At 45.4% G+C, this 14218-nt stretch overlaps 1 protein-coding gene across 3 annotated transcripts in view; it reads right to left on the reverse strand.

Moving 5' to 3' along the window:
• Positions 1–14218, reverse strand: part of SRM (spermidine synthase) — a 109720-nt gene that overhangs the window by 17285 nt on the left and 78217 nt on the right. The window contains exons 4-8 of one of the 3 annotated variants that reach the window (XR_014962868.1): positions 4313–4466; positions 2796–2879; positions 2635–2678; positions 1816–1961; positions 351–473 (exon numbers count right to left, since the gene is read on the reverse strand). Coding sequence is in view for 2 of the 3 variants with exons in the window: in XM_085609868.1 (XP_085465994.1) it covers positions 333–473; positions 1816–1961; positions 2796–2879; positions 4313–4466 (525 nt within the window). In the remaining variant the exon portion in view is untranslated. Of the gene's footprint in view, positions 1–332; positions 474–1815; positions 1962–2634; positions 2679–2795; positions 2880–4312; positions 4467–14218 lie in introns of those variants that run through there. The other 2 variants (XM_085609867.1, XM_085609868.1) reach the window with 2 other exon arrangements.

A 14218-nucleotide genomic window follows, 5' to 3' on the forward strand; every position in this document is an offset into this window, starting at 1 on the left:
TCTTCAGCCAGACTCTGCAGGAGACTTTGCCTATTGCTTATTAAAACTTGCACCAACCATCACATTTACTGAGAGCTAACAACATCTTGCTTCAATACGAGGTTTGCTGCGGTTAGCTCTAAATTTTCTATGATGGAGAAATAAAAGGATACGGACCTTTTAAATATAAAATTATTAAATTAAATAAATCAGGCTAGCTTATTTCCTCACGTTCGCCCTTTTAAAAACAAACGTTTCATATACCACTTCTGAGGCTAAAGTCAAGTGCCCTCCCTCCTCACCAGCTCAGAGAAGAACCTTTTTTATTAACATGTCATCAAATGTTCCTGGAATTATGCCAGTCCTCCTACCTTCCGTGCAAACTCTGGGAGAACAAACGAGGCCCGATGGACATCGGAATTGTAATACCGGAGCTTCCTTCCTTCCACCTGCTCCTGGGAAAGCTCCTGCACTGGCACTTGGAAATTCGTATTCTAGACAGAAAATAAAAATACAATTTTTACAAAATAAAATCCACACAAAATGGCAAAAAAATGGTCAAGTATACGATAAAGGTTGGAAACATAAAATACTAGACAGAAACTCCAGCACTTTTTTTGAAGCAGAGTTCTGGTTCTGTGAATTGGTCCAGGTTGAAAAGTGCTGGAGTCTGAGCTATTAGAAGACAGGACTGGAGGGGTGCAAAGGAGGCTCTCTAAACAAACCAATGAGTTGTTTTTGTACGGGGTAAAAGCACAGACATTTATTCAAATTATTACAGTGATATAAAACAAAGAAACATCTAAATATTCTATTTGAACTGATCACTATCTTTTTAGGTACTTACATTTTGTCTCCTATGGTTTCAAAATTACAAATCTTCTGATTGCACACCTCATAAAGATATATTGTTAAATAAAACATCCAAATCAAAGGGAAACTCAAGAACCTTGTGTACGTGGTGCAAATTCTAGTGAAAACTCCTGCAGAGCAACCTGGGCTAAGCAAACTCCTGCAGTTCGAATCACACAATGCATAGGACGTGAAGGGCATACGCAGATGACAGATACTTTCTTAGGTATCCTCTGCTTACGCTTCCTTAACCACTCCTTGTCTTAAATTAGGCACACCCACATTCAACAAGTAGGAGGCTACTTTCTGCTTTACATGGATCTGTTAAGCTTATCCATTCCTTTAGGCTTCATGTTCCATGGGATCTTTCAGTGAGTCAAACACATGGGAACAGATGTAGCATTTACCTTCACTGAACTCAGAGTGGGCTCTTCTATGAGTTTTTACAGAGTATCTTGAAGCACATGATGACCGTAAACGTTTGTCGGCACCGTTCGCAAGGTTACAGCCAACTGGTGCCTCCAACAAAAAGGTTTCGAGTAAGATACTGTTAGCCTCTAACATCATGGGATATATACATTGACATTTCTTGAAATGTCCAGGATTGCCATCTTAATTTTGGTCAATAACCGTACAAACACAAGACTTCCGACTTCTCTATTGCGATTGATGCAGCATCTGCAGCCTCAAATGTGGAAATAATGTAGCCAGGTTAGTTGTAGAATAATCTAATCAGTCAGTCAGACAGCAAACGTCAGCCATGAATGCTTATTATTATTAAACTAATTCCATCCTTGGATGAGCTAAGCAATTGCTTTGGCAGTGTTCGATTGAAGCAAACAAGATACTACAAAACCCTCCTCATCTCCCCCTCCTCTCAACACTGCAGTGCACAACAGCCTGTGAACAGTGGGTGATATAAAATGTCGATGCAAGAACCCTGCCAGCTCCAGTGAAGGTGGTCCGGGCCTGTGAAATACTCACCGGGTTCTTACTGCACAGCATGAAGCCAATCTGTCCACTGGGATAGGTGGGGATGGTGCAGTAGGCGTATCCCACTACTGGAAAGAGAGACTTGCAGAAGTGATGCATCTCCTTAATAAGGTCCAGGTGCAACCACTGGCATTCTCCTGCAAGAGGAACAGGAGGATTTGAAGGAAGATTTAAGCCCCATACATCCTTGAAGAAGGTTTTCTAGTAATAAGCTGGAACAAGAGATTCACATCTCCTATACCCCAGAGAAAGCTTTCCAGTATTGGACCAGGACCTGAGAACGACTTTCAAAGCAAAAGGCCTTGCAAGCCACAGGCTGGAACCTCGAAAACACACCTTTTACAACCCGTAAAAAAGATTCAAAGTATGAAGAGAGAAGCCCAAGAACCATACCTTCTGCATGCAGGGCAAAACTTCCTACTAAGTGGAATCAGAGTGCCACTTCCATTTAATCCAAGGAAGGACATTCCAAACCATATCTTGTAAGGTGTACACCACATCTTCTCAACTCAATAAAGAATATTCTCAGCCTCAAACTTAACCAGTGAACACCTTCTGAACACAAAGGACCTCCTACGTCACGGACTAGCTGTAGAGAACAGCACTTCGCAAAACATATTTCATTGAATAGATGGAACTGATTAACAATACCACCAGTACCATATAAAATACTTAAGACATATTCTAGATAATGAGGACCACATGTTTCAACCAAAGAAAAAATGCCAACAAATAGAACTTGAAAACACTGACTGAGACCTCAGTACCATTCACCCTGTAGTCAATAAAGAATAAACCAAGCCACAGTACCTCTCTTCTTACCCCTTCAACCCCTCTCCAAAAGGCTAGGAAACCTAGAGGGGACATGGAGAATATTAGCTCTACTTTGAGGACACAAACCACAGCCACCATTGCCCTCCTGAGAATACAAATACAATTCTATGTCTCCTGGGACAGAACAGGCACCTCACCCTGGCAGCATAGGATGCCGTCCTCCCTGAGGGCAGTCTTCATCAGCTGATAGTAAGATTCTTTGAAGAGGCTCTCAGCTGGACCTGTGGAACAGAGGACACATCAAGTGCTTACACATTATTGAAGACTTTTTTTTAATATATAACCACTGTTTAACACCTTCCGGCTGTTGTATATTTATCGGATATGCATACTCCAAGGCTTAGATTTGGAAAGCGCGACTTCCTTTTCTCAAACGTTTGTTTCGGCTTCGATTGAAGACTTCTCTCCAATGACACTCTGTGAAGGTGATCGGCAACCAACAAAAGTACCATGCCAGTTTCAGACAGTCATATTGTACTTTTCATCATGCATGCTTTCTGGTTGATGGTGCATGTAATAGGTGTATGCTGTCGAAACAAATGTCTGTTTGGCTTGGTAATGATCTGCCGCCCTTCCTTGTGATGTTTTTCTCAGCAGCGCACTGAACACTGCATTGAACTTAAGACTCATCTAGCCCGCTGGTGTTTCTTCATTCATTTTGCTATTCTCTGATTGAAATTTAATCTGTGGGACACCAAGAATGCACCCCCGTTCAGAATGGAGGGTAATTCTGCATCAACCCAGGCCTTGTGATGGGTGAGAGGAGTGGCAGCGACAGTATGTAATATGTAACTAAGTTTAAGTCTAAAATGCATTTTTGAGTCTGTTACATTCCCTTCTCCCAGATCTTCATAACAGATTATTATTATTTTTTTTTTTTGGAGTTTTATATAGCACGAACTAGACCTGAAGATATCAGGTATTAGAGCGCTTTACATGAGCACCAGTTTTGTGACAGATGGACACAATATTTTTTTGTTAGGCACGGGGAGATTACGTGATTTGGCCAGAATCACAGGATGTTGAGCGTCATTGCTGAGACTCGAACCCGGTTCCCCAGTTTCCAGGTCGACCGCTCTAGCCCTAAGGCTACATCCTCTAATGACTAACACAGTTGCACAAATAGGTAACAATAAGCCAGTTTCTTTACTTTTCTTCAATAAACGGACATGCTTAGTTTTCCTGCCCCAAACAGCACAATGTAATCTTTTGTGAACCCAGGTGCCACTTTTGTGTAATTTTCACATGAAATGTGCGTTAGGTGAGCCAAAAACATATTGCGCTATGGATTTGTGGCATTCAGGTCAACATAATCACACCAAATACTGCCATAACTTGAAACGCTTGAGTACCAATGCACTGGATACATATCTCATAAGGCACCAGCAGAGCTTGAATAAAGGTGGGAAATGTAAGGGCAAGACATGCAATAAAAGACATTATGTTTTTCGTGGTGGGAGGAAATAAAGGTATGGCCACAAATGAGGGGTGAAATATTGCTGTGGTGTAATGTAATAAGACAATAGAGGGTCCAATATTTGGGTAACAGGACCACAACAATGTAAGCAGCAGGAGTGAGAGGAGTCTCTGAATTGCAAAAGATTTTCTACCTCCCCTCAGACACTGAAGTGGACGGATGTATTTGCAATCTTACCCACAGGATCTGAGGAGTCTGTGATGATCACATCAAAGGCGTCCTGGTTCTGTTTCATGAACTCAAAACCATCTCCGACATGCAGGGTGAGTTTCGGACTAGAGTAGCCTGATGCTAGGCTGGGAAGGTACTTTTTTGACACTTCTATTACAGCCTGTAAAGAAAAATAAATAAAAAACCACAACATACATGTGAAATGGATGCCATAAAATGTTGGTTTATAATTTCCTAACCATCCACTCAGTCTTTAAGCACTGAAGTCCTCTACTCTTAGGATGTCAGACACAACAAGCAAAATTGAGGAATCTACAAATACATCTAAAACAGACAATCACCCGAGTACACAGGATCCAGGCAGGAACATAAGGCTAGACCAACAGGTCTCCGTAAAGCCTCTAGATATAAAAGAAATGCGTTAGGAATGTCCCACTAAAGTAATCAAGTACACCTAGGTCCAGTTTACCCAGCCAACATATTACAGCAGTTAATTTGGGAATTCCAGCATCTCTACAGAACGGTTTTAAGCAAAAACTTTAATTTCATACAACTTTTCAACCAAAATTCAAAAAGATTGGGGAAGAGTGCAGTGGGAGGGATTTGAGTAGAGTGTGGTAGATTGGGTGGATTATAGTAGGGTAGACTTGAATTGAGTGGGGTAGATTGGGAAGTGGGGTAGATTGGAGTGGTGTGGAGTAGATTGGGCTGGTGTAGGTTGGAGCAGGGTGGAGGGGGGTAGATTGGGTGATTTATAGTAGGGTAGATTGGAGAGGAGTGGGGTAGATTGGAGTGGGGTAAAGTAGACTGGGGTAATGTGGTGTGCAGTGGGGGAGATTGGAGTGGGGCGTTTGGAGTGGAGAGGTGTGGAGGTGTAGAGTGCAGTGGCGTGTAGTGTCTTAGAGTGGAAGGGCGTATAGTAGTGTGCCATGTCGCGAGTGGAATGGAGTAGCATGGAATAGTGTGGAAGGGAGTAGCGAGGAGTGTGGTAGTGTGGAGTATGCATGGTGTGGTAGCTCTCTATTACTTTGAGACATGTTTTATATACTTTGTGGGCTTCAGCCAGCCCATAGGTTTCTTTATGTGCTGGCTTCATCGTCGCTCTCCTATTCTTTCTCCCCATTTGCCAATGGCATGCATGCTTCCTGCGTTTAGCCCTCCCTGAGCAAGGGCCAATTACTCTATCAATTCACTGGTTACATTTTAGCATATGTTTTAGGAACTACTTTTTTCTTTGTTGAAAAGCAATTCACACAATCGGTCCTGTTTTCACTCGCTCCACTCCATTTTCGTAAACAGGCATGTAAATCTGGCTCTTATCTCGTCACATTTGCTGAGCATTCAAACACTGAGATCAAATGTCCGACACGGTTTTCAGAAAGCGACTGTTCTGTGCCCCCACTCCGCTCTCATTCGCTGTTTTGTTATCTTTATGCATACGTTCTCGATGCTGCCACCGTGTAATGCTTCACCTCGGTAGCCATAGAAGCCTCTGTGCATTGTTAATCAGAATAGCAATGGGGTAACCCAGTATCCCTCAGAACCTGGGCAGTTATGTAAAGAAAACAATTGGTTCTGTCGGGTAAGAATAATTTCTTTAGATATCGAGTCACTTCTTGAGTTATTCAGAACAAACAGCAATTACGAAGAATACACACACTGAGACCCTGAAGAATATTAAAGAATTTTATAAATTCCGTCATTTATAAACACTTGAATTAAATTGCATGGCTGTCAATAACGAAAGTGATTAAAGAAATATTAGTGACAAGGTGACATGTGGTGCTCACTGATTCGGTCACAAGGAGACAGGACGTATGCCTGAGCCCCTCCTTTACTAATCTCAAGTTGTGGATTCCACCAAGAACCCTCCAGACGAGTGATTCACGCGCTCAGATGAATCCGGACGAACGCCTGCGCCCGGCTTCTCATTAATGTGAAACCAGACCGAGAGATCCAAAACCGACACTGGAAACCTGCAGACGAGTGACTAACGCGCTCAGAGGAATCAGGACGAATGCCTGTGCCCGGCTTCTGATTAATGTGAAACCTGACTGAAAGACCCAAAACTGACACTGGAGTGGTACAGGAGATCTTTTGAATACTCGTCAGACGAAGATTTCAAAACACGTCCTTTAGGAAATTTCGGACTTAATTAGGCTGTCACCCCCCCCTCTTTAACGTCCTGATGAAGACCCGCATTGACTACACAGTAGTGCGCTTCCAGGGTTGAAACGTCGACAAATACGGGACCAGTTGAAAGACTCTGCTTAAAGACTTACTTAACCAATCTGCAGACCTATTCAATTATCTGTTTTTCTGGCCTCTTCAAATCGTCGGAATTTTAATAGTCACCTTGTATATATTACGCACCATCACTATTTCACTGAGCACCACATGTCACCTTGTCACTAATATTTCTTTAATCACTTTCGTTATTGACAGCCATGCAATTTAATTCAAGTGTTTATAAATGACGGAATTTATAAAATTCTTTAATATTCTTCAGGGTCTCAGTGTGTGTATTCTTCGTAATTGCTGTTTGTTCTGAATAACTCAAGAAGTGACTCAATATCTAAAGAAATTATTCTTACCCGACAGAACCAATTGTTTTCTTTACATCTGTGCATTGTTAAAGCAAAGCATGGGTCACAGGCAGTTCTCCTGCCTGCGCATCCCTCTGCTCAGCGTGACGCTGGAAGAGGAGGTTATTCCGGGCAACAGCAATTTATTAAGATTTGGAAAAGATTTACAGCTTTAACAAAAGCAGAGTCTCAGCAGGTAACCACATTTTTAAACACTGAGGCGGGAGCACGAAGTTGGGTCTGTGTTTGTTCTGTTGCTGTGAGAGGGCTGTGCACATTAATATGGCTCTGTAAGCCATCAAGAGCAGGGCAGGGCTAGGCATACATGGTGCAAGCTGCTGAAAGGTACCCTTAAGAAAATATAATCTTCTCAAAATCGGATCGGGAATGTGTTAAAAAAAACAATAGTAATTCCACGTTTTATCTATAGCTTTCACTGTCAACTAATTAGTTACATATAAATGTCTTACTCAAGTTTTTGATGGTTTTAGATATTGATGGGGGAGCTACTAAAAGCTTGACCTAGATGCCCGTCTCTGGCTCAGTTTGTAATGTTCTTAGATCCGCGAGGCGAAAACGAACCGCGCTTGAATGTGTTTTCTGCACACCACCACTCGTTAGCCTCACGCTCCAAGAATAGTAGAAAAAATGTTAGCCTTTGAAGTAAAATAGATGGGTATTATTTTTCTAGGTCCTATCTATATATGTATCGCTCAACTGCTCAATGTGAAAAAGAAAACCTATTATGAATCCTGGCTGACTTGCTCACAAACCTTATGATCATAGGCATAGATTTTACATTCACCTGGCCTCCTTATTCTTCTTTATCTTATATGAGCGCACCTTTGAAATACAATAGATAAGTTCAGGAAGTGAATGTACAAAAACCTCTTGTGTTTGATTTAAGTCTGTTGTCACATCTATAATAAAGATCTTAACTACGCTTAGGCCATCTGACTTGCCTCTTAGTTCCCTAATGCAATTGTTGTGAGGACGGGGTCAGGACTATAAGTTGTTGTTTAAAAATTATCACTTTGAATACATACTGTTCAATGCGTTTATATAACCTGAGGTTCTAAGGTGAAACACTTCAGCGTGTTAAATAAATACACGTTTTTGAATTTTGATGAGACTTGATCATATTTTCACATGTTTGTTTTATGATTGATATGCCTAATATTTTCCAGGCTTGGCTCGTGCAAGGGCTTTTAGAGCCAAGTCAGACCTTTTGCTTTGCTCTCCCAGTTAATTTGTTGGTTCGCCCACATCTGGTTTTACATGTTTACGTAAAAGACTGAGGAGTGGGACTCTGCCTCTGGCCATCTGCGCGGGCCCCAAGGAGTGCCAAACTTACGTCTGCATCGGCCAGAGCAATACTGGCCTAGCGACGCTGCTGCAAGCTACCCCTCAGAGCCCGCGCGCCCAGGATACTGGCCCCACATTACAGTTGCCTGGTGGGGAAGACTGTAAGGCTGTGTGGCCGGTTGACAAGAGATCCTATAACAAGCATTTACAATGCAACGGTCTCGGCATTGTTAAAGTTAGAGCTATTGGCATTGCTCATGACAATGCCGTTTCTTTAAATGTTTTAAAAACAAAAAACATAAACAAAAATAATGTCATGAGCAATGCCAATAGCTCTAACTTTACCAATGCCGAGACCATTGCATTGTAAATGCTTGTTCCCCTATTGTTCAGCTTGACTACAAAACGCACCATTGCATGGTGGGATATGTAGTGCTATCTCGCATTATTTACTTAACGCCATAGTCTAGGCAGAAAGAACGTGACTGAAATAAACGCACCGACCGATTGCTCCACGGATTTTAATAACAGTTTACTTGTCCTCTTAATTTCAGCCAGGGGGCAAAAATGACGAGTGGAAAAAAAAAAACAGTTTCGCGCAAGGTCGAGCATTATCCGCCTAGTTCCTCGGGAGTATCGAGTTGTGATTTTTGAACGGCCGGCCAAGCGTGCCCAAATTTAAAGCCAGGTGTTCTTTGTGTTTGTTGTAAATAACCGGACGAGGAGGTTAGCTTTTCACCTCCCTTCCCAGGTCTCTGTTTGGTAACAATCCCAGCGCCTTTCCAGGGCTGTCGCGTTTCTATGACCACCAGGGCTTTAAGTGGGCAGGGTCCTGCCGGTGAAAAAGCAAGCGTTGAAACGGTTCTCTATCGGGCTCTCCGTTTTTAGGTCTCGGCTAGCGATGGCTGCGCTTGCGCAGTCTCGCTCGCGAGATTTAATGACTTTAAGAAGAGGGGCTGGCACCCGCCCCTCTTCTCTCCTGTTCTCCATTGGCTGGCCTCTTAAATGCTGGCCAGCCACTGGAGAAGAGGTCCAGTCACTCCGATTATGCCCCGTCCTTTTCGGATCGGGGGGCGTGTTTTTTGCGAGAAGTCTCAGGGAGGAGACAACAGCAAAACACGCCCCCAAATCCGAAAAGGACGCTCCCTTTCTCCGAGGCATTTTCTGCTGTGCCTCGGAGAAAGGCGGTGGTGTCCCGGCGTTGCTCCCTCACCTGATCTCCTTGTTTTTCTTTGTTAAAGGAGGCATCACTTTCCTGTCACAGACGCCGCACCTCTGGCCCTCTCCCCCATCAAGTTACAGGCATACTTAATACGCGCAGTGTCGGATATTGTGGGATGGCCCAAGACCTCATGAGTCATATTTTAACTCGGCACGAGATATTAAGGAAAAGCTTTGAAACCACGGAAATGTCACACTAAAGCACACATGCTTGTCTGAACTTTGCAGCTATGGGCCCCCGGCCATGGCCTTCTTAATTGACTCCGCCACATCATTGAAACATTTTATCCGTAATTCTACATTTCATGAAGTCAATTAAACAAAGGAACGTAAAATGTATCAACGCCTCTAAGCCTTTACTCGTATCTCCTCGCCCTCCTTTCATCGGAGAGCTTTCCCATTCTAAGATGGCCGCGGTCTCCGTCAGGTCGGATGCTTTATTTGAGTTCTTCTTATACGTCACCCGTTTTGTGTAATTTGGCTCCTAAGGCTCGCCGTCCCTTGGTTACACCTGCAAAGAGTCCTTAGCGACCGCCCGGGATGGTGCTTCGAGTCTCTGGGTTCACTCTATCCCAGAGGGCGGCCCGGGCAGAATCTAGGGGTGACATGGGGCTGCTCTGCCGGGTGACCACCACGGACCTGTGCGCAACCTAGGTCCTCGATGCCGGCCTCAGTAAGTGGAATCTCATGCTTCTCTGCAGTGACCTGCACATGTTCTGTATTGTTTAATCCATTTTATTTAAAAGGAAAATGTGAGTAACCCAGTCTTATTTCCGTCGGTAAACAGGTATGTAACCCCTACCAAACGTGCGGCATCATAAACAAGCTCTGGATTTTTATCGCACTGTCCTTTGCTGACTGGGCTGTTTAAGCCCAAACCTACTATGATACAAGCATTTGGTAAAGTTAGAGCTATTGGCATTGCTCATGACATTATTTTTGTTTATCTTTTTGTTTTTGAAACATTTAAAGAAACGGCATTGTCACGAGCAATGCCAATAGCTCTAACTCTAACAATGCCGAGACTGTTGCATTGTAAATGCTTGTTGCCCTCACCATCAGGGAGAAAAATAAATCTTAACTCTAGTCTGCAGTTCCATCCTTTACAGCCTTTGAAGTCCCCTGGTGTCCGTGCGCACGGTCGGCCCTGCAGGAGGGGGAGGTGGAGCCATAGCGGCCGATCCACCAGCGCCATGGAGGAAAGCAGACAGCAGTACCGGGCCCCACCGACAACCACCACCACCACAGGATCCGCGCTTCGGTGGGAGAGCAGCGCCTAGAGCGTTCAGAGCACTGTGGCCATGTCACGGGGCCGCTAGAGTACGCGGGGAGCCATGGGCGCCTTGCTGAGGAGCCTGCTGGTGTGCAACCTCTACTGCTTGCTACGAGGTGAGGGGCCCAGGGCATAGGCTGCAGACTCGGAGCCTGTGGGGCAGATATGCTTCCTAGTCATGGCGGAGCACCGTTAGGGAATGGGTGCATTTGATGGGTGAGAGAATGACCAGCAGACTTTAGAGGAGCGTCGCCCTGTAGGTGAATCATTGAGTCTGTTGAACGAAGAGGCCAGCGTCATCTAGGTGCAGGGTCTCTCATTGGGTTGGAGACGGTATCCCGGTGGACCTTGTGTAGAGGGACTGTGTAAGCGAAGTGGGTAGGGGAAGGTATGTTCAGTGTGTAGGGAATAAAGAGTCATACAGGAACAAGGCAGAGCAAAAGGCACACCACCGCCTTTCTCCGAGGCAAAGCAGAAATGCCTCGGAGAAACGCAATGTCCTTTTCGGATTCGGGGGCGTGTTTGTCTTGGCTGGAGGAGAGAATGAGACTTTCTTTAAAAAACACGCCCCCCGATCCGAAAAGGACGGGGCCTTATCGGAGTGACTGACCTCTTCTCCAGTGGCTGGCCAGCATTTACGAGGCCAGCCAATGGAGAACAGGGGAGAAGAGGGGCGGGTTCAAGCCCCTCTTCTCCAAGTCATTAAATCTCCGGACTTCCGGTCTGCCGACCGGATGGTCCCGAGACCTAAAAAGAAGTGGGGGGACTCTCCAAGTTAGGTGGTGTCACAGGAAGTGACGTCACGACAGGAAGTGACGTCGCGACAGGCAGTGACTTCATGACAGGAAGTGACGTCACGAAAGGTAGTCCCCTCTTATTACAGGGAGTCCCGCTTCACTTGGGGGGCCACGTTAACCCACTGTGGAATGTAGCGTCATTCTCTGTGTGGTTTTGGGAGCGATTCTGTGTTTGTCTCACCCCTACTGGAGTTGGCACTGTACTGCACTTCTTAAGGACCAGCGGTAATACCACTTACAATAGCGGGCATTAAACCCCGTTTCAAAGCATTGCCGCCTATTTTATGTTCCTCCATTTACCGACCTCCGGCATTGAAGGGTTTGCACATAACATTCACAACTACGCATTTGTCAACAGTGAACGTTCAGCTCACTGAGCTTGGTAATGGAACGTGTCCTGTAGGACATTATAGGACACCCTTGATGAATGTGATGCTAACACCAAACAGCCGCCAGTCCCAAACTGTATTTTTACAAGTCAATAATTGGAGCAAAAAGATTTTTCAACTGGAGCAGGTTTTCGTATTGGAAAGTTTTACTCAGTTTAGAAAAGAAGTGCCGGCGCTCTTTGCCGATAGATTCACACTGCTTTTCTCTTTGAGTAGGTGTTTACAACTTGGGTGTAACTTAACCTGAGTTTCCAGAAGTCAGTGGCACTTTAGTAAAAAAGCTCTGTGTATCGACCCACTCTGGGCGCAGCGCTAGATTCCCACCCGTGGCTCCTTTAATCGTACAGTGGGTGGTTTCTGGCACTTAACCAGGTAGGCGCCCGGCAAGGTTACAAGGCGATGGGGGCAGGTTCAAAGAGCAAAGCAGAATTTTGATAAGTAGCGCATTCTCGCGCTACACAAGATTGGCAGCCAGCCCTGTACTTGGGAGATCGACGGGGCGGCCGTGCGGGCAGTAGCGCCATCGTTTAAAGTCCAGCTTTTGGGCAGGGGGGACGGCATCCACCCGGTAATATAAGTGGGGGGACGCCGTCCACCCGCGTGGTACCCCGACTCGTGCCCTGGTGACGTGTATAGCTATAACACAGCATCGGCGTTACATACGAACAAACGCAATGTTTCATAGAACTGCCTTCTGGCCATTCCCCCAGTTGAACGCTTCCATTGGAATGGCCCAGTAGTTGTGGGAAACAAGGGTAAAAGTTGAGTTACACCTAAGTACCACTGTAGAGTCTTTTGCACGTGATCTGATGAGCAGTAGCTGCTTCTCTGCTGTGTCAGGTCGAGCGCTTCGGGGCACATGAATAAGCCGTTTGACATGGTTTACTTCCAACGCAGTTTGTAAAGGATGATGCAGTCCCGTTACTTTGTGAACAAAGGGAGGGAGAGGTTGTGACTTGGCATGACTGGGGAACCAGCCGGATCACCATCCTGGGATTCCGGGCCATCACTTAATCTACCCATGCCTAAAAAACAACAAGCGCTGGTGTGAGAAGCTAGCCTGGTTTATGATGCACACTTATGTAAGTGGGCACCCTGCACCAATCCAGACAACCCTTATGGTGATGTTAGTGGTCTTAGATGACCTTTGAAAGCTCTCCAACGCGTAGCCGTGGAGAGCAGGCTTCAGGCTTAGGAAGGAGTGTAAAGCAGCTTGTTTTACCAGAACATAATCTTATAAATATAGATTGAGTGAAAAAGAACCACACAGTGTATTATAAAAATATGTATTTATTATGACACTCACTAACACGTACAGCTATCTCTTACCCGGAGATATACACGATGCACACAATACTATACAATAGAAACAGGTAAGTAGCACTTAATACACAGCGGTCCCCGGGGAATGAAACCATATACTAAATAAGTGTTATGCAAACCACGACTCGAGTCAAGACTGTACCCAGAAGACCTAGAAGTGTCGGGGACCCAAGGAACCACCCGAGGTAAGTAACTAGAAGACCCCCATGGATGTCGTGTGTTAATTGGAACACAACCGCGTGATCAATACAAGTCAATGAGTAAGTTGCGGTTATGTTTTTAACCCCTTCGCCGCTGTGGTAATTCCCCCACGGCGCGGGGGGGGCACGCAGCGCTGCGGTGCTCGCGACGAGCCCAGCTCGTCATGAGGCACAGTGGAGCTGTGCTCATGACGAGCTGAGCTCGTAATGACCCTGCCCACTGATTGATTCTCCCGCACAGGCGAGGAATCAATTGCGCGTGGACGAAGCGCAGCGGTTATGACGAGCCCAGCTCGTCATGAGCACAGCTCCACTGTGCCTCATGACGAGCTGGGCTCGTCATAAGCATGCAAGGGGTTAAAGAAGAAGGACCCTGAAGAAACCCAGTGGAAGACAGAAGGTTGGAGAGCCACCCCACCCATGGATACCTTAGAAACCAGGATACCTGCCCCAGGGAAGCCAGGTGCATAGGTGTGAAGTGGCGTTGGAAACCGCCGTCGAACACAATGGAGGACTTCAGAAAGATGCAGCTGCTGGAGAAGGTCTACCACTGGCGGATCCATACCCAACTATCCCAGGGATCGATTTCGACCCGCCACCAATACCATTTATAGTGCCAGAGCCCCGAGTGCTGAGATCGGCGGTGATACCAGAAGGGGAGCTATTAGTCCTCTCCGAAGAAAACCTGAAGTGACTTCTAATGATCCCACATTTACCCACACTCTGGGCCGTAGTCGCTAGAGCAACAATTTTATGACTATGATGAGTACAACGGCAGTACCCCATATGACGTGTAAAACCCGTTTTTAGACCTACAGG

This window comes from Triturus cristatus, chromosome 1_2 (genome assembly GCF_964204655.1).
Source record: "Triturus cristatus chromosome 1_2, aTriCri1.1, whole genome shotgun sequence".
NCBI classification, from domain to species: Eukaryota; Metazoa; Chordata; class Amphibia; order Caudata; family Salamandridae; genus Triturus; species Triturus cristatus.